Raw genomic sequence first — 19,965 nt, 5'->3', positions numbered from 1 at the left:
GATCGGGTGCCAGGCAAAGAGACCGGTGGACAATCCGTTGCTCATCGTGTAAAAACCGAACTGACGGCAGTGGTAAAACCTGATCCGATTCCCCAAAGGCCGGCGACGATCATTTCGAGCCAGCAACACACTCCTCCGGATCGAACGACAGCCACACGGTGTCAGGATCGAGATCCGATCGGGGCTTTCGCGAAACGTGGATTTTTCTTGGAGGAAGAACGATCGAGAAACGAGTAGATTGAGTGTTAGCGAAGGAATGACTTAAAAACGATGGAAGGTGGTTTCTACAGCGGGAGACTAAGTAAAAGTGGAATTTTTATCGCAAATGTAATAACAAAAATGCATGGACGATGATCGAATAGATTATAGACGATATTGAAGATATTGAAAAAATATAATAACACGATGCAGGTCTGTCGTTTTTCCACCTTTACGTCTGATCCTTCGTATGCGTTAAATTTGCCAATTCCATACACTCATCCAAACTATATATCGACGAGATATACGTATAATCCGTGTAGTCAAGGTTCAAAGCCAAAGCGCATCGGGTCAACGCACAGCGCTCGTCGCGTACACCAAAACGGGATGGAACTCTGAAATGGCACCTGTCCCCGAACAAGTAAAGTAACGGAGAGCCGTCGAACGCGGGTCACGGTCGAGCCTTCGATTTCGATTAATACTTCTCGTTATTCGCAACGAGGTCGAACCACCTTGAAGCGGGAACAGTATCACGAAGAAATTCCAATAACGGCCAGGCCAATGGACCGAAGCTGTACGCCGAACCTTCGCCATTCGGGAAGCCTCGATCCCGCGAGAATCTTTTCCAATTACGTTTACTCTCTCCGCGAACCGCGTTAAACGTTAAAATACGCAGCGAGACGACGTCTTTGGTTGAAGGGAGCTCGACGTTTAACGTCGATTCCCTCTTGCCTTCGCGTATCCGAAATAAAAAATAATGGAAACCGCCCCGGAGGCTACCAATTACGCTCGGCACGCCCAACAAACACGAGCAAGATAACTATGCAAAAATCAATATGGCTGCTATATACCGTCGAATATCTTCCTTTTCGGCGTTACTACTTTCGCAAATGACACCACCTGTTCACGATACCGTGCCGTTTTATCGATAAAACGGGACGAGAGAAACGGTACGTTTAAACGTTCCCTGGTACATCGGAAGTTCCCACAGGCAGGCGGGACGCTAACGTCTTTACTTAACCCTTTGACCAGCGAGCAATTGGCAGGATTTTTCCGAGGCAGCGAAGCATAGGAAGAAGTAGCTGTTCTTGCAGCAGCAGGATACGTACACATGCGTGTAGAGACGAGGAAAGAGAAATTGGCTTTATGAAAAATTCGGCTCTTTAATTGAACGATCTCGTTGGTACAAATTATACAACGAGGTCTCGATAAACAACTCGACGATATAACGAAAAATCGTAGGATATAAAGTTAGCAACCGAAGCGGGATAAAGCTTCAAAGTTTTAAAATTCGTGTAACTAAAAGAGCGATCTAAACACCTTTAATGGGTTAATATAAAAACGATATCTCGGGAGACACGTTATTACCGAAACACGACTGGCAACTGAAATCGTGAGAGCTGAATTCTGACTGTGGACCACCTATCGAGCGGCGGTCACGAGTCGCTCGAGCGTGGATTACGATTTCGATGGATACGAGTTCGCCTCGAATAGGTCGACGCCTGTAACGGAGCGTGGACGCGCGCCGCGTTTAAGCATATAGCACTTTAATCGCGATTTAACAAGAGTAGCGTTTCTGCGATTCCACGTGTGGAATTCGTTTGCAGTGGAAAGCTTGCTCGCGCCGCTCCCAGAGAACTCGACCGTGCCCCGGTATCGTGCAGCGTTAATTACGACTCCGTTAAAATTGTTTACTCGCCGGGCGCATAATTGACTTATTAATATAGAGCTAATTGAAACGAACGGTCGCCAAGGGAAACGCTTGCGACATATTCAATGTTGCACCATGATCGTTGAGTGGGAACAAGTTGTTCGATTATTGTTGGGTAATAGAAATTTTATATAAATAGAACGGATGGATAAAAATTTGAAAAATCTACTAATTCGATTTAACGGAGTACCAAAGATAATCGTAGTTACGTTGATTATCCTGCACGATATAGATACCTGATTCGATAATTACGTATCGATATCGCGTTTCCCCACTATCTTCTTAAAATGAGAAAAGAAGAAAGAAAGAACATTTTCACAGCCATCCTTCGGCGTATGTACTCAATATTTTCCAAATATTTTAGAACATTTACTGCGATATTCGGGCACGCGATCCAGCGAGAACGAAATAAAACAAGCTCGGAGACATAGAAAAGTAGAGAAGGAGACAGCGACCGAAGGATGAAAGAAGAAAAAAAGGAAAGAGCAGAAGAAACCTGTCTGCAGCGATTCGAGTCGCGGTTTTCCAGCGCGCGTTCTCCGTCGATTACGCAAGGGAGCTCTCGCGGTGGTGCACCATATAGGAACCGAGAAACTAGTCCGTAGAAATTTATTCCGGCGAAGCGAGAACAACAAATTACAGGCTGTAATCGATCTTTGCTAATACGACGCGTCGGGAATGCCTCGGCGAGCCGCTCCATCGAACAGCAGACAACGATAAAACACCACTGGCGTATATTGATTTACGTGAAAATAAATCATTTCGTGTTCATCGTGCGTCGTCCTACTTTTCGCGGGAAACGCGCTTCGCGAGAGATCCAACCAGTCGGTTCCATCGAGGATTCTCCTTGTAATAATCGCTCGATTAATCGCGGATAGTAAACGGCTATTTTATACGTGGGATTTTCCTCTCGGCTAGACGACGATGGTTTCCAGATTTTTCCTTTTGTTTTTTTTTTTTTTTTTTTAATGAACGCTATTGAAGCAAATTAATTGTCTTCGTTGTGAAATAATCGACGAATAAAACGTTCCCGGTTACATATTAAAATAAAACGAGCGTTTTAATGGAACGATAGCAAGTAGCATGTGTGATCAGTTAAGATTCTTATTTTAGTTTATGTGCATTTTTTATATTCCGCTGTTTTTATTCAGTTTTATGCATCGATCCTATAAGTATTTTAGAGTTGATTGAAACTTCTATTTTCGTATCGAGGAATTTCAAGCTAGAAATATCCTTTCTCCTTTTAAACAAACGTCTCGTTTAAAAGGCTTTGTTTTAAGGGACGCCCATTAAAATAAAACAGTTCTTACTCGAATATTGATAAAAGATCAAAGAAATGTAATCTTTATCTCTTAATAATAGTATGACACGAGGAGGGTATTAACGAGAGTCGATTAAAACGATATCGAACCAAAAAAAATTTATTTTTATGGAGAGAAATAAAATGCGAGTGGTAGGACGGTAGGAAGAGGCAGAAAAACGTCACGCTAATTGCTCGTTAATTTAAATAAGACAATGCTTCATCCCTCAATTATTTCGTCTTTCAATGGAATCGCGAGAGGAAGAAAAAGTCAGACGTGAATCACTCAGACCAAACTTAGAGAAAGACGAAAAACGAAGACGTGAGAGAACCTCGGCAGGCCTTCGTTCATATTTTCTCGGAACTAAACTACGTTCGACGACTACTGAACCATTTTCTCACGAAGTGGACGACTTCCTTTTACACCGTGCCGTTAATTCTAATTCGATTACGCGAACGGAATTCGCGAAAACCTATATAGTTTCGCGTAAAACTGTTTTCCAAGGATCACTTCCATAAGACTGATCCCTTTTCCGAACGAACGATCGTTACGCGGTGCCGATCGATTCAACGATTCTTCGCCTTAGGAAACGAACCTTGACAAATTCTCCAGCCGATCGTTGAAGCGCGAAGCTTATACGAAAGAAATCAAACTGAAAGATATAGGAAAAAAACACAGTAAAGAAAAAAGCAACTCTTCTGTGCATATAGTTTACCAGACCTGCAACGCGAACCTCGAAAAATTGCGTTGTTATAAATCTAATTAAATTATTACGAAGAATTACGAATCGGTCCGATAGTTCTAACGTTAAAAATTCTCGATGAAAACGACTCTTAATACCTCGGTGCAATAAAATCTCGCGGCTAGTCAGGCAACAACGGAAACCTATTCCTACTCTCACGATCCGGCAATAATCGTCGCTCTTCTAGCGATCGAGCGGCAACCGGTGGCGTTGCGGTCTTCCCGTGGAAAGATTTTACGTAAGAAGGACACGGCGGCGGTGCGGCGCGCCAACTATGAAATTTCAGTGGAGCCATTACCGCGAATTCATTAAGGAACTTTTCTCCTCGCTCACCAGGCAATACCTGCATATTAAGCGTAATTACGCTCTCTGTCCGCTTTGTACGAGAGAGCCGCGCACGTATATGCTCGAAACCGGGTGTAATATCGACGAGCGCGTGAGCGCATGCGCGCTATATATTTTTACGTGCAACCCTTTCCCTCCCTCTGGCCTCTATCTATCTGTCTCTGTTCCACGTACACAGCAACCAAGAGAGGAGGATTTTAAAGGCCCTCCTCCACGCGGAGACGCGGGTAGAAACGCTTCTCCGCGTTTAATTTATGTAGGAAGCTAGGAAAGCCTGGCGGAAAAAAAGGCTGAACATGTGACGCCGCAAAAACCCCGACCTCCGTTATAATTTATACGGCTAACGCCGAGTGTACACGCGTGCACAGCCACTTTCTAGCCCCCCGGTTTTCGCCGTTTCGTGGCCTCTCGCCACGGCCCTGCCATCGCAGTCCTCTCGTCACGTGGTGAACCAAGCCTCGCCACCGTTTCTTTCCGCTCTGCCTAGCGAAACACCAGCCTGATCCGCTCCGTTTTCCCCAGAACTCGCCAACAGCTCCTTCTCTTTTTTCTTTCAACTTCAGGCTTTTTTTCTTCTTTGACGTTCGCTGCAATGACAGGAATGTCGGCAACACCACCGGGGCGAGAATGCCAAAAGTCACCTGATACGCGTTATTCAACGACATCGTATCTCGACGAAGATGAAATCGCCGCTGTGTCTGTGGTTGAGGTTCGCTCGCGAACGAGTCGAAGATTCGAAACGTCGTCTGGTGCACGTCGGATCGTCTGAAGCGACGTGGAAAGTACTGGTCGGGTAACGAGCGGAAACGCGAATGATCGAGATTCCTCGAGGACGGTTTGGTTTCTGAAATTTCGAAGAAACGCGGCCGATAAGCGTGTAAATTGGCTGGTATAATTCTGAAAATATTTCGTCGTTGAACTTTTCTCCTGTAAATCGTCCGTGACTCGAAACGCGAGGAATTCCGTACAGCTGTAATTCTTGAAAAATCCGTTTACGATATTTCATTTTAACGCCTCCGTTAAAAAGCAAGATTTCTTCATTAAAACGACGAGAGCGAGGAAGAAGGCGAAGTCGTTGGTCGAAGTTTTTCGTGTCGCGGAGCCGCGCGACCTCGGTCATACCACGTGATCGTCCCTCTGGCTTTTTTGATAAAAAAGACCAGGGACGAGGGAAGGGGGGAGAGGGGAACATACGAGAAACGACAAAAGAAACGGCGTTATAAATAAAACTGAAACTCAGCGGTACATTAAAGTACGTGTGTTCTCCGCACGTATCCATCCGTTCAACGCAGCGATTTATCCGGCAATCAAGAAGCCAGAAGGTAGGAACAGAGGAGAATTGGCGAGTTCTCGATAATCCACGTACATATGTTTCCGTTGAGACTGACACACCTAACTGATGACGGAGGGAGAATATTAAAAAGCAGTGGAAACGTTCCAAACATACGCGGCTTGTAAATCAGCGTAACGAATTATTTTCTTTTTCCGTTAAATATTTTTCGTTGGAATATATTCCGATAATTACCACGGCGATAGAAATCTTTGCTTGCCTCTACGATCCTGCTTGTAATACGAATTTCAAAGTTACACACTCGCGCATCTATATTTTTTCATTTTGTTAATCAAAGCACACCATCGACGATCTCCTTTTTTCGCAAGCGATCAAAATCCCCATCATAGCGAATGAAGTTCGCCACGCGAAGATCGAACGCGGTTCTCCAAACGGATCAATCGACTCTTACGACGACATATCCAGTCTGGCTACCAATTCGTCGCTCTTCTTTTATACCTTCATCCGTCAACATCGAGATCTCACTGCCGAACGTAAAGAGAAAAAACGCAGCATCGATAGTCTACGATGCTCCGTATCGAAGCTGTTGGATCGCTTCAAACTGGCCGGTGGAAGCGGGATCAAATTGGCAAACGAGGTCGTCGCCTAGCACGAACAGAGGCGAAACGGGCCAGGCGTCTCTTTCCCACAGAGGTCGAGAGGAGATCGACCGTTCTCCAGACCAGGAGGAAGAAGCGAGAAGAGAACAACGGGAGCAACAAGACGACGCGCGGTAGAAAAGAGAAATAATAAAAAGGTCCGTGGCAAAAGGCTGCTTTAGCCTGGCCAGATCCCGCCCGGACGATAACGGGAGGACACATCGCCACCTCGGCGCGACGATCGTAAAACTTGGTCAGGTAAAGGCGCGGTTCGTTTGAGAACCCGCTGCTATAGAAGGACGGACGGGAGCTGCTTATAGTTTAGGTATTATAGTCCGGACCAGTGCTCCTCGAGGCTTCGAAGTCTATCGCGAGGGCTGCACGTACCGTACGCGTTCCCTTCGGGGTGGTCCTCGCGACGACATCGGTTCATTAATCGGCCAGATACCCGAGAAAAATGCGCTTTTACGGCCCCACTCTCTACGCTTGGCTCCCGATCAACCAGCCGCGGAGCACACGCTCTCTCTGACGCGAACAACCAGCGTAGCCGACTACGTTGGTAGCTCGCCCCGTGTTCTTTGCCTGGCGAACGATTCCCGTTTCCAACAGTTTGCGATTACGCTCGCACGATCCAGCGTTTAAAGTTTAAACGATCTCTGCTTTCGTGTGTGTACGTAGACAGGATAAGTGAAAATCACGCGGCATCACCGACGAGTATTTGCTTCTCTTGATCGAGGGACGCGATGGAGATCGGATTTTCATTTCTACTTTTATATTTCGTTCGTTATCCGATGTTATCACAGCCTGATGACCGTCCACTCGTTAATCGATAAAGTTGAACGCGTTAAAATCAACGGAACAGAATAGGAATGTTATTTTTATCACCGAATTCTCGGAAATTTGAGTCATCAGAAACGAGCAGATCTCCCAGAGCGATACATTTTTACGGTTCTTCTGTTCGATAAATTCTAATCAGCTGGCTACCATCTTGCGACCAGCCTATACCAGCAGTTCTGTCAGCAATTAACTGTCATCCGTTAATTATTAGAGGAACGATTGATCGTACGTTTGTGCATACCTAAAACAGTTTAGGCTTGTCCAATTATATCGAAAATAATATCGCCGTTTCGACGTTTTAGCGGAACGATTCCTCGTTAATTTCTCGTGTTACGGGTGGGAAATTTTTTTAAAAATAGATCTCGTTGGTTTCCTCTCTCGTCTTTGAGAGATTAATGAACGCGTGCCGGAGGCGGAAGTAATGGTACGATGGTTTTTCAGCAGCCGAAACTTATGACTCCTTATGTGTTCTTAGGATGACTGAGATTAATGTGCAATCTTCATGAGCGCCTACAACTACGTAAATGATACATTTCTTTATTTTTAGATGTTATTTTCTTCTGTTATTTACGAGATTATGACGAAAGACGATAAACAGCGAGACCTAATCCCGATCCGGATAAACGCGTCTAAAGAAATTTTTCGATTAAATTTTCTGAACATCTTTGAATTTCATGGAACGTGCGATTGTTTCGTTTTAACCGAAATGTATCGTTATACGAACAGATTTCGTACGAAAGTTAGTCAGTGGTGCGTTATATGTAAAATCTGATCAGCAGGGATCACGTTAATTACCTACGACACATTTCGTTTCACCTTTTAGCATCATCATCCTCTGCTCGTATATCTCAAACTTACTGCGAGCTCGTAAAAACCAGCAGACTGCCTGTATGGTCGTTTTATTGTCAATTATATCGTTGCAATTACAGCTCTGATCGTCAGCGACGAACGAAGAAAACGCAAAAGCCGAAGCTCCGTGAATTTTCAAAGTAGACCGCGGGAAAACAGCACACGACCTCGTAGAAAAGTCAGCAGAAGAGCGATACGCGTTCGCGATCGAAGAAACTGAGAGCTGGTAACGAGAGTGCTAATGAAGGATAGGGAAGTTCTTGCCTGGTTCCGAGCGAAGCAGTCTGCACCTGTCTCCTCCCTTTGTACACAAGGTCTCGCGTCGCGATCAGACCGGACCCGAAGCGAACCTCCTCTTCTCGATTTCTTGTTGACTAATTTCTTGCAGACCCTTCCACACGCTGGAATTTATACGCGAAACGCCCACGTGAAACGCCAATAAACACTCGAAACGTCCGAACCGTGTCCCTTTGGTCGACCGATCCAACGTAGAAGTGTTCCCGTTTATGACTTTATTGCGCCAACGGTCCGACCAAATTTTTATATGAACTCGTGTCCTCGTTAAGAACGTTAGTTGAGAATTAAATTATCGAGCCTGACAGGTTTTATTAGGCTTCGTTCAACCTTGCGAGCGTATGGCGGACGTGAAATTTATTCTACTTAAGGTGAAACTTTGTTGCCACGATACTTGCGTGCTGATACTTGACAGGGGGTAACGTTGATGGTTTTGCGTTAGGGAAATAGGTTTCTCGCCAGCGACTATTAAAACTAGAAAATTCGTATACGAGTCCTCTGTAAAAGCCAACACGATGTACGCTTCTTCGTGAGCGTTGAATAGGAGCGTATGTAGCGAAAGAGATTCTTCGTGCCCCATCAATTTCTGGGGGTCGTGAACAGGAATTTGAACAGTTAAAAGGGCACGTATCTGGTATTCTTTTGTACTCTACTTGCCTGTAAAATTACGCGAAGACTCGCAACCTCCGGCAACTAAATATCGTTTCTTCCTTTCGAAATATAGCGAAATAACAATAGTAATAATTAAACGCGTTGAACGGATCGGTAGATTCTTTCAATAAAACGACAATCGAGCTATTAATACGCTCGAGCCATACGTTCGTAGCTGGAACACGTGGAAAGTAGCAGCAGGACGTTAAATCAAGCCCTCTTCGAGTCTCCTTTGTTCAGACACGCTTCACGCGCCCAGCGTGGACGCGAAGAATTAACGATCCGTCTGGGCGAATATTGCGGTCGGATCGGTTGTTTTACATGCGAATCCCGGTGTTTGGCGTCGCGAGCGAGCCACGGGTGTCCCGCTGCTATCGGCATTTAGCGTTCTCGTCGCTGGCGATCGCAAGATAACGAACAGCGAAGCGTTAAACGGCCAACCACCTGACCAAAGAGGCCCCCGCCGCGGTGGTATCACGCGATAAAAATGATTAAGATCGAATAACGCGGAGGTCCAGCAATACGACGATGATCTATCGACGGGCTTCTGTCCGTCGTGTTTCTTCCGCGAATCCGTTTAAAACCGCGGGCCGGTTGCACGTGGAAAATAACGCCGCTGTAAATGAATTTTAATCGCGTGTCGCTACTGATTTTCGTGAAACTCCTCGGTGAAGTCACGCGGCGGATTAATAAGGTCGATTAACAGCGATGTCGCGATAATCTTATCGCGAATGGCCAATTAAAGGCAAACGAATGGCAACTCGGTGTTGAATTGTCGAGACGGATTTTTTGTTTTAACGGTAAACGAGATATATAGCATAATATTGTCTGAACAGAGGCATGATACATTCGAATATGAAAATGATACAGCTTGTTCGTGATATCTTTAACCAGATATGTAGCTTCGTACGTTATCTTATGTTCGAACAAAGAAGAAAAATTACAACCCAGTTATTCCTTTAGCTTCCAGAGTTACTTTCGGGCGTATTTTATGCTATTGACGTTATTTAAGGAGATACGCGAATGCGGTAAAAAGGATATAAATGCTAGATGTTTCTCTCTTTTTTCCTTTTTTAGTTATTAGGTCTAGCGCAAGACGTATTTACGGCTGTATGAGTCGAATAAAGCACGATGCATTTTTATTTAATTTGATACGCAAAGTGCATAAATAACGAACAGGGATTAACGTAAAGCAGCAAGATTAATGGTGTTTATTTTTTCAACATTTTTTAATGATTTTGATAGGAATTTTATTACGAAGAGTTATATAGAAATGAGTCTTAAAAATAGTCGAACGAAAACGGCGATAATAAAAGGAAGGTTTAAAACGTTTACTGCTTACAAAGGTTACTATCTAAACGTCCAATTTTATTGAATTTTTATTACCAACTCTATGGTCGTGTTGCATGATTTTTCGTAGTTAGTAGTTACGTCAAGCTCGTAAAAATTGCCTGCCGCTTTAGTCGATTCCGAGATCTCGCAGCGTCGCACTAAATTTACGAACGACACGTAATCGCGCATCTTTCGATTGCTTATTAAAAGGAAAATTTCTTTCAGTTATAGACGCTAATGCGCGTAATCTGCAGTTCACTGCATATTTGACACGCGTACCATAATTTACGATGAAAAATTTTATACTGATCGGAAATATTATTAAAATTCTTCCTCCATCCGTGATACTTAAACGTGAAAAAAGAACAAAAACGAATTACATCCTCGTTTTAAAGTGGCTCGTATACGTTGCACACTTCGAGCGTAAAGAGCTCGATTTCAACAAGATGCTCGTCGTGATCTGTCATTTAGAATATCGCGAATTCTTCCTTCGGCCAGGCGATAACGACGAAGTTGCTTAAACAAAGCGGAAAATCGGTAGAAGCTAGTCGGACGATGTTTGATCGGAGATTTGGGGGGTGAGCTTGGTCCCATGTGCGCAGGGGCAATAAAGCACGTACGTAGAGCTTCGTGGCGGCGTGAGAAAACGGCTTGGGCATTTTTAACGCGCTGGTGTAACCGTCGGGGCGTATAGAGTCCGTACATATACACGAGGGAAGGTGGCCGCGGCAGGAAGGAAGAAGAAAAACGAGGAAGGAGCAGCGGGACAAGACGGAGAAACAGACAGAGAGCGAGAAAAAGAGTAAAAGAGGGAGAAAGAGGGAGAAACGCGCGCGTATATTAGCCACAGCACGGCGAAAAACGCGAGGCTATTAATTCAGAGCCGGTGGACACCGGTCAGCGCCGGCAAAGGAACAAAATGAGCGCCCTTGGGTCAGGCCCTAAATAAAAGGAAAGAAGAAACGTTTAAATAAAAGTAAACTCGTGTCGCCGTGGCCCGTCCGCCGCGTGCTCAACTTCCCTCAAGCGAAAACGAGGGACTTTCGGGAAGAAAAGTTGCCTCAAAGATCGCACCAGCCCTGCACGGACCACGCTCCCTCGCGAGAAACCTGTCCGAGCATCGAGATCGACCTTGCGCCGCGTGCGATTCCGAGCTTTAACGCTCTTCCCCTCCGTTATCTGACGATCGTCGAGAACGCGGCCAAACCAACGCGAAGACGTGTTTTTTTCCAGCCTCTTGGACTAACGGTGCTCCTGCCAGCAACTTCGCTTCGATAAAAGAACGTTCGGCGCCTTCTTATCTATCGCTCCGTTCGATAAACGAGAGATCGATTTTTAACGATAGCTTACACCCGGAATTGGAACGATTACCACGCGTTACTAAACTCTTCCACGGCCATCGCCTCCACTAAATCCACCAACAAAAACATAAAAGAGAGTCACTGTACAGGTTACGAATATTCTTTTAAATTTACTTTGCAATTTATCGTTACGCGTTTATATTATTTCCTCGCTATAAATGGATTGCTGGAAACGAGTTATCCGTTTCTCGAGAACTGAACGTTGATCGCGAAATTTACACAAAGCATAATCTAACTATCGTTGCATCGATATTGCCGTTTCTCTCTCGTTCGCTGTAACGTACCAGAATCTGGTCCAGACCAGACGCATCGTTGACGCGTAACAGTCGCGTTAAAAATGCTGGTCTACGAAAGGGTGTTTTCTCACGCGGGCGCGCTCTTGCCGCACCGAAAGTGATTTGTGCTCTCGGTCGTCGGGACGCGATACGTTCTTCTTTCTGGAGAACATCCAACTACTGTCGGGTTGCGGCGCGGCGTTCAGAAATTTCTCTTCACTAGTCCTCACCGTATCAGCGATCTACGTCGTTTAGATGCAGTTAGATCTCCGGCCCTCTCATTAGCATATTCTCGGCTCGTATAATTTACCGCATGATAAACAGTTTAAGTAGGTAAGCAGCCATGATAGCTCATCGTCGTCTCGACATTCCTCTCAATGTCGGCAAAGTAATGCCGGTCATTACTTATTATTTATAGCCGCGACGCGATATCGGTTTCGAGCGGTGCCGAGCGCCGCACGATAAGATAACATTGCGCGTTATCTCGCGCCATCGTATTTATCGTTTTACTCTCTTCCTGCTATAAAACATCCTGGCAAATCGTTGAATTTACGCGAAAGCGAACATCCATGTAATTACGAAAAAATCGTTGCCGATACTAAGCCGTTCGTTGATTCGATCACTCTGAACGCAAATCGCATTAAAGACAGAATATTTCCTTATTCTCTAAGAGAAATGATTCTATATCGATTATTAATCAACGTCCATTATTTTCACTTATTTATTTACCAATTATCGATAAACACCTATTCGTATAAAATTACGAAATACTTCGCAGCGACTGTTTATCGAGGAGCGCGATATCGATCACAGTTTTACCATAGAAATCGAGATATGGAAGGAAGTTTTCTACATTCTTAACTTCACCTTGGATAATACCGATTTACGGTTAGATATGAGAGATTCGTTAAAGGGATTTTTATTGTCACGGTCGGGCGGCGAGCAGATATCCGCGAACAAATTACGAACGTATCCAATGGAACGGCAATCGCGTCTCAGTGAGACGTTACGCGCGGCGTATTTGGGCAAACAATGAGTGGAATGATTCGGAAGATACATTGCCGGAGGATTCGAGGGAAATTCCTCGATCCAGGCATTGCTACGTTCTTTTTTTCTACCGTGTCGAACCCGGTGGAGGGGCGAGTGTTACTCGATGGAAACTATTTCGGAGAATTCGCTGACGAAACAGTTGCTCCTTCATCAGTCCCCTCCCCCTCCTCTCTAATCGATTAAAAATTCAACTTGAAAGATATTGGAAGAAAGAAACAGAGAGATTTGAATCTGAAAAGTTATTTAACGGATTTACATCTCGTTGTTTCTTGAGAAGCAATATTTCTCACTCGGAGTTTCTAGAACAGAAGCAATTTATTACCTTCCAGAAGAATCTACATCTTCGAATTGAAATTATGCCACTCGTTATTTTCAATTAAAAGAATATTACGGAATAATTAACAGTCGAATCTCGAGATTTTTCAGCATTTCTATGAAATACGAGACGAGGAAGAAGAGGAAGAAGGTGATGAGGGAGTATGTGGGAAGCGAAGAAGAAGAAAAAGAGGCGACGAGGAAGGGTCGAGATAGATAGAACGAATAGAATAACGAGAAAAACAGTATTCGACGTGGCATGGTGTACGGATGAGTTCATGGGAGGGCAAGAAGCACGGCTGACCTCCGAGCAGACATATTAAAATGATGCAGCGAAAGATCCCTGGAATGAAACTCGCAGAAACTCTCGTTCCGTCCCTTGTCTGCAAAACTATTTCAGGACGCGCGGCTAAAAGCGGGAATTCGCCGACTTTGTGTAAAGTAAAACACCTCAGGAGCTGCTTGGATTGTTTACAAACATGATATTGTATAATGGGATCGCTTTTGCCGAACCTCTAACCGACGAGAGAGCAAACCCGACAATCTTCCAACTCGAGACAATTCTAAATTCCATTTCGCTTCGAAATGCTCGTTTCGAAACTTTCGGACGATGAGACATTTTGTAACCTATCTGTCGATCGCCACGGAATAATAATAATTAGAGGATAATTAAATTTGATTCGTATCGATTTCACACGTGCTTATATACAAATCTTCAAATGAAATTATCGATGACAAAAAAGCGTTAAACGTACGTCAGATATTTTTCTGGTTAAATGGATGCAAGATTATTTACAATGAATTTAACGATACGAAGTATCTTAATTTTGAATGTATTTTAATTTTCCTATACAACGTTTGTAATGCTTTTTCACAAACAATAATAATGGCAGACGACGGATCACTCGACGGAGGCCAAGCACGTCACAACGGTATTTCTATTAAAACACAATGTAGCGGTGAATGCCAAGTATGCAGAAAATAATTCAAAGTTCACGGAGATTCATAATCACGGTTTAGAAACGTTCGTCGAAAGCATATGCCACGAATATCTTTATATCAATTTCACACACAAAGTAATTCTAATTAGATCTTCGGCCTGCGACGAATAATTTATCGTCGTTTCAATGCTTTTCATTCGTGCTTCGAGTTTCAACCGTATATCTGTGTTTTATTTCGCGTTATTATTACTCTAATTCTGGCCATCGTACACGTTGTTCTAGTGAACGTTTCGCGAAGTACGCGGATTAGATATAATCAGAATGCTCTTTCACATTTCGATATATACACCGAAACTGAAATAAATAAACGACGATATCACACTCGTAAAATTTGTCATAATAAAACGACTACGCAACTGTCGAACGATCGACACTACGCTCTCGATATTTTCAACGTCCACGACTCGCCGGACAAACTTTTTTCAAAGAAAGTTTCGCATCACCCCATGCGTTTACCTACCTGTCGATTCGAGACACTTGCGCCAACGGGACAAACTAGTTCCTCCAGTTTCGAAACGAACTCCGCTAATTCGAATGCAGTACCGGCACGGCGCGTGTACAGCGCTTAGGGCGGTTGAAATATCGTAACAAATGCTGGCGGGGTGTCATAATCCGTAACGGAGACCTGTCCAACAAGATTTCAACGCTCGCGATATCCACGATCACCCGCGATATTAACTGCAGAAGGAACTGCAGCGTTAACGTGAAAATTATGACGATCGACTGACACGAAATTCGATATCTTCCGTGTAAAATACACGATCGATTAAACAACACGGTTTATACGTGATTTGTCTATACCGATATTTCGCGCTTTATGCTTTCTATATATTTTTTACGACCAACAATCAACCATCGGTGTATTCGGATAAATTTTTGCAACGTTCGTTAAGACTTTTGTTCAAAACAAGCGCGATCGTTAGGGGAAGAAGGACATTTAGAGCTTAGCTGTCGTTTATACAGATCATCGCGAGCTTGTCATTACGTAATTTATATAAACGTCGAATATTATTATCAACGATGACGTCATATTATTACGCGATCGTTTGCTATCTTAAGAATTTGATACAGAGTTTGATACGCCGATTGCAACATTTAGTTGGAATAAATAAATCTTCTCGTTAGCAAATCGGCCAGTCATTAATATCGTGTTACGATGCAACGTGTTGGTTGACGTTGCCAGCATTGAAAATCGAAAACTCGCGTCTTTCGACTACAAGAGCGCGATACACGGGTCGTCTAAAGACAACGACAACACCATAGAGAGAACAAAATTCGACGAACCTCGGCCGCAAAAAGACTACATCGTCGATAAAATAAAAATCAGGCGGATGGAAGAGAAGACCCGTAAGAATATTACGCAATCCGTATCTCTGCAAGTTACGCTATTACGGAGGGAACGAATTGGAAATCGGACGTCGGACGACGAGTCAGTCGGTCGGCACTGGTGCTGTCGTGGTCCTTTTTAGAGGCGGGACGCGTTGAAACGCGCGACCAGCTTGTAATCTCGAGACGAGACAAGCCGCGCGATACACGTCCCGCATGACAGCACGTACTCTTATGAATAATGTGTTAGGAACGGGATACCGACGAGCCGTTGACGTCTAAATTTTCGACGACCCTGACGACGTGTAACGAGCCACGAAACGTCGCTCGTCAAACACAAACAGCAATCGTTTCTTCCTTTCTTTTCAAACACGACCCACGGTCGTATTTTTCTTCTTGTTTCGCTTCTTGTTTCATCGTTTGAACAGTCGATACATGGAATACGCCGATATTACTCGGAAAGAGGTTTCTTTGTTTCGCGTACGATGAAAAGGCTGTTTCGTCGCGCAAAAAGAAGTTATCCAAACGAGCGAGTACTCGTTTTCCAACGCTTTAAATAAAATTTAGCAAAACGAAAGCGTAAACGAGCATTGTTCAGCCGTTTGGCGATTGCTCGCCGATCCGAAAGTCGAATAGCAACGCGGATCAACCGTTGCTCTTCTTATTCGTTAACTTACTCTTATCAACGATCGGACGAGAAGAAAAAGAAAAAAAAAGAAAAAGGAATAAAATAAATTCACTCACCCTGTCGTACTGGTGCGTCGCTGTAGCCGCGGAAAACGATTGAAAAGACGCCGACCTTGTAGGGCTGTCGTGGGCCGCATGCGGATTCGCATGGGGATGGGTGTGCGGGGCCGTATGAGGGTGAGTCGGGTGCGGCGGCGGCGGCGGCGGTGGCCTCTGGTAGAGGTAAGGATAATATTGATACATCACCTCGGAACAGCTCATCACCCCGCCCGGGCCCGGCACCCCAGAGCCGGCCTGCCGACGTGCGTACCCGAACGTCGCACCACCCGTTCGTACACTATCTTTTGTTTCCACTTCGTCCACTCTCCTCCACTCCTGCTCTCTTCTTCGACTCGTTATACCCTGGTCGTCCGATTGCCAGACGATCGTTCGACTCGTTCGATCAATTATTACGGAAATGAGTAGCAACCGTTCGAAAGTGTCAGGCGGATCCACGCATCTTCACGTTACGCGTTTCGTCAACGAACGACGAGTTTTGTTTCCGAAATTTCTGCCTACGTTGTGCTTCGACGTGGACGATAGAGAAACCAAGAGTTCGTCTATCGTGGCAACGGTTTCTGCATCGACCCTGGCATGCTCGCAGAAGCGTCGAAAGTTAAACGACGAGACTGTTTTGGTGAATGGAAAGGATGTATTGCTCGGTATAGAAGAAAAATACAACCAAGTGGCGTTGACTTGTTTTTTTACGAGAGAAGTGATCTTGATGGTTGTCAACACGGTATCTTCGACACACTAGCGGTCACTTGATCGTTTAGAAAACAACGATCCGATTATTTTTCACTGCTAGTCACGTTTAGCACTGAACGTATTTCGATGTTTTGTAATAACAATGGTGGTAGTGGTGGTGGTGGTGGTGGTGGTGGCGGTGGTGGTGGTAGTAGATGTAAGTGTGTGTGTGCGTGTGTGTGTAACGACACGGAGCGCGGCTGAATTGGAAGGTAAAAATGTTTGTTTCGTAGCGAGTCCTTCGAATCCACGTGTCGTTCCCTCGAACGAGAAATCAACGATACGCTTCGACTTTTGTTATTTCCGTATCGCTTCTTCCAGCGATCGAATATTCACGACGTAAACGTTTCCTTCGTCGTTCAAATCTTCTCGACGATCGAACCAATCTTTATCCAAATACCTTTGAAATCCTTCTCTTCTTTTGAACGGTAATCGCTCGATAACGATCCAAGGATTGAATCACGAAACCGCAACTACAAATTTCAACGAGATCCGTTCGAAAGTACTCGAAACACCTGTTCTCCGTCGAAACTATCTCAAAATTTATGTTCCATCCAATCGTAATCCCGCGGCGTAACGTCAAACTGTCGTTCGTCGGCACTCGAATCACCGTAAACGTTGAAACGCGCGCATCAAGTGGAAGGTAGCTTGGATGCGTGGACAGAGGAAAAGATTTCGATTATCTCGGCACGAAACACCTGGCTGCAAGGAGCTACCCTCGCGACGAAGAGAGACGCAACCGGACCGTATCGTAGCTGGTGATGTGTCTCTGATGGGCGAACACAGACTGAACCCCCCGGCGTCGTGTCACCCTCACCGTAGACCGGTCGGCCGTCTTTTTCCAACTGGTCGCGCCGCGGCGCTCCGTCTTTTTCGCTTGCCGCGTGTTCTCTCCTTCCTGGCGAGGGTCAGGACCTGGCCTCCCTCTTTCGTTCACCCCGACAGAGGGGCTAACGGCAAAGGAAACGCCTCCTGGTAGTTCCACGGCCGGCCAATCACCATGCGGGAACGCCGCGTCCAATGAGGCAACGGTTGCCACTCCTACGCCTGGTCGTCTCTGTATTGATCCCACAATGAACCCGACTGCTGTCGCGGTATTAAGAAGTTCCTACTCGGGTTAAACCATCCCCCTCCTCCTCCACCGCCACCTCCAACGCCTCTTTCTCTTCCTTCGGCTCGTCGGAGACCTCGCTCTCCCTCTCCTCTTGGCTCTGCCTCGACCAGAGCTACTACCTACATACCGTGTCTCTTTCCATCTCACCTTTACCTTCTTCTATTCGTCTCGCTTCACCCCTTGTCCGTGCCTGTCTTTCTCTGTCTGTCGTCGGTTGCCCGCCTGCTCCGTCTGCCCGTTTGTCTGCCTCTGTTGCGTCCGTAGGTAGCTCGGTTCGCCACCCTTTCGCCGCTTCCAACCCCAAACCCGCACGGGCTCAGCCAGGCCGTGCGCATAATGAGTCTTAATTAACAGTTTCGCGGTGTTTTGGGAAGCTTAATTTGCCGAGCCGAGCCTCCAAGAAGAGACGAACTACCGACCTCCTCCGCTTCAGAATTTTCTCGCGCCCACTTGCTCCGAGCAAATCCGCAAGCTGGTGGAAAACCACGCTTCGACTTTTTCTGCCGACTAAGGGGATCGATGATCGGATCGAGACGAGTCGATAGATGCGACGGATGTTTCGAAGGAGATTGGACGCAGGTGTGCTGGCTTTCGCGAATTTCAGCGGCGATGGGAGCCGAGGTTTCTGGAATAGAAAGAGGATTGGTCAGATTCGCGTTTGTCGATTATAGGAAAACGTGATTCGTTCGAGTCGTGGCGACGGTGATAAGTTGTGTCGTAAAGGGTTGACGAATGCTCGAAACGACAAACAATTTAATCGTAGTGAGATGTAACAATGACGACGCGCGCTAACAAGATCGTTAAGCTCTGAAAAAGCTGGACGAAAGAGAATTTCAACACGAATATACATCTAACGAGTTCAAAACTGGTACAGCGAATCGCTCGAGTTCGAGTGTAATACCCAAAAAGGAAATATTTCAGAAATTTTCGTGCCACCTCCACTTAACTCCTCTCCACTTGTTAACGCGTTAACGCAACGTCGAGTTGCACTTCGTCCTCAACGCAATATGCACTCGAAAGTCTCGTACAGTACCAAGTGCACCATACGTCCCGTATATAACACGCGATGCTGCAGTATCATAAATCCGATTAACGACAATGTTCCGTCGATCATCGCTCGAAGGCGACACGAGCAAACAGTGTCAGTGTATCGACACTTGACCGTGGTGAATCGCCTCGTATCCGCCGCCTAATCTGCCGTGTAACGCGGCAGGTCCGTGCAGAACACCCTGTTCCAAATCCAATAACCTACGACAAGTGTGACACGACGTGCGTCCTTTTTTTCTATTTTCTCTCCTACCGTCCCTCTTTCTCTCTCTCTCTCTTTCTCTCTATATTCCTATGCCGGTTGGACGATCAAACGTTTCCTCGCGGGGTAGTCATCCTGCACGTGGCCACTCGAACAATGCATCAGCCGCACCCCGCTGCTAATAGACGGGCATTAAATTCGTCGGTGATATTGCCGCATGGGGGTTTTGCCTCCCCTTTCGAGTCGCTCTCAATAGGACGAGACGTCTGAAATATGCTTGCTCTTGTCGTCCAGAGGGATGCACGCACCCGGACCGACGAGATAGACAATGTTATGCGCGAGAGAAAGGTGTAGGAAGAACGGTGATCTTAGGCAAGCGTAGGGGTGTACCTATGTTTTTTAAGGTTGGATATTTGAGAGGGTAAAGAGAACGTGGAAGTTCGGGGTAATCGTCGATGAGCGATGGACGTTGTAATAATCGGGGTGGTTATCGAACGTGGTATTGTTTAAAATTGGCTAGGGTAAGTGGGTTTTTGGTAGACTCCTTTGGTAGCCACGGTATATCGGAGCAGCGGAGAACGCGTTAAATGTACAAGGGTGAATATATATATT

At 45.4% G+C, this 19,965-nt stretch overlaps 1 protein-coding gene across 2 annotated transcripts in view; it reads right to left on the bottom strand.

Moving 5' to 3' along the window:
• LOC126870999 (protein vestigial) overlaps nt 1-17,918 on the bottom strand; it is a 77,993-nt gene extending 60,075 nt beyond the window's left edge. Inside the window, exon 1 of one of the 2 annotated variants that reach the window (XM_050629321.1) lies at nt 16,262-17,918. In XM_050629321.1, coding sequence (XP_050485278.1) covers nt 16,262-16,465 — 204 coding nt within the window. In that variant the 5' untranslated portion in view covers nt 16,466-17,918. The remainder of the gene's footprint in view (nt 1-16,261) is intronic. The other variant, XM_050629320.1, reaches the window with a different exon arrangement.
• Between the last annotated feature and the right edge of the window lie 2,047 nt (nt 17,919-19,965).

Source organism: Bombus huntii, chromosome 11 (genome assembly GCF_024542735.1).
Source record: "Bombus huntii isolate Logan2020A chromosome 11, iyBomHunt1.1, whole genome shotgun sequence".
NCBI lineage: Eukaryota > Metazoa > Arthropoda > Insecta > Hymenoptera > Apidae > Bombus > Bombus huntii.
This window is presented reverse-complemented; position numbering and strand designations above follow the sequence as displayed.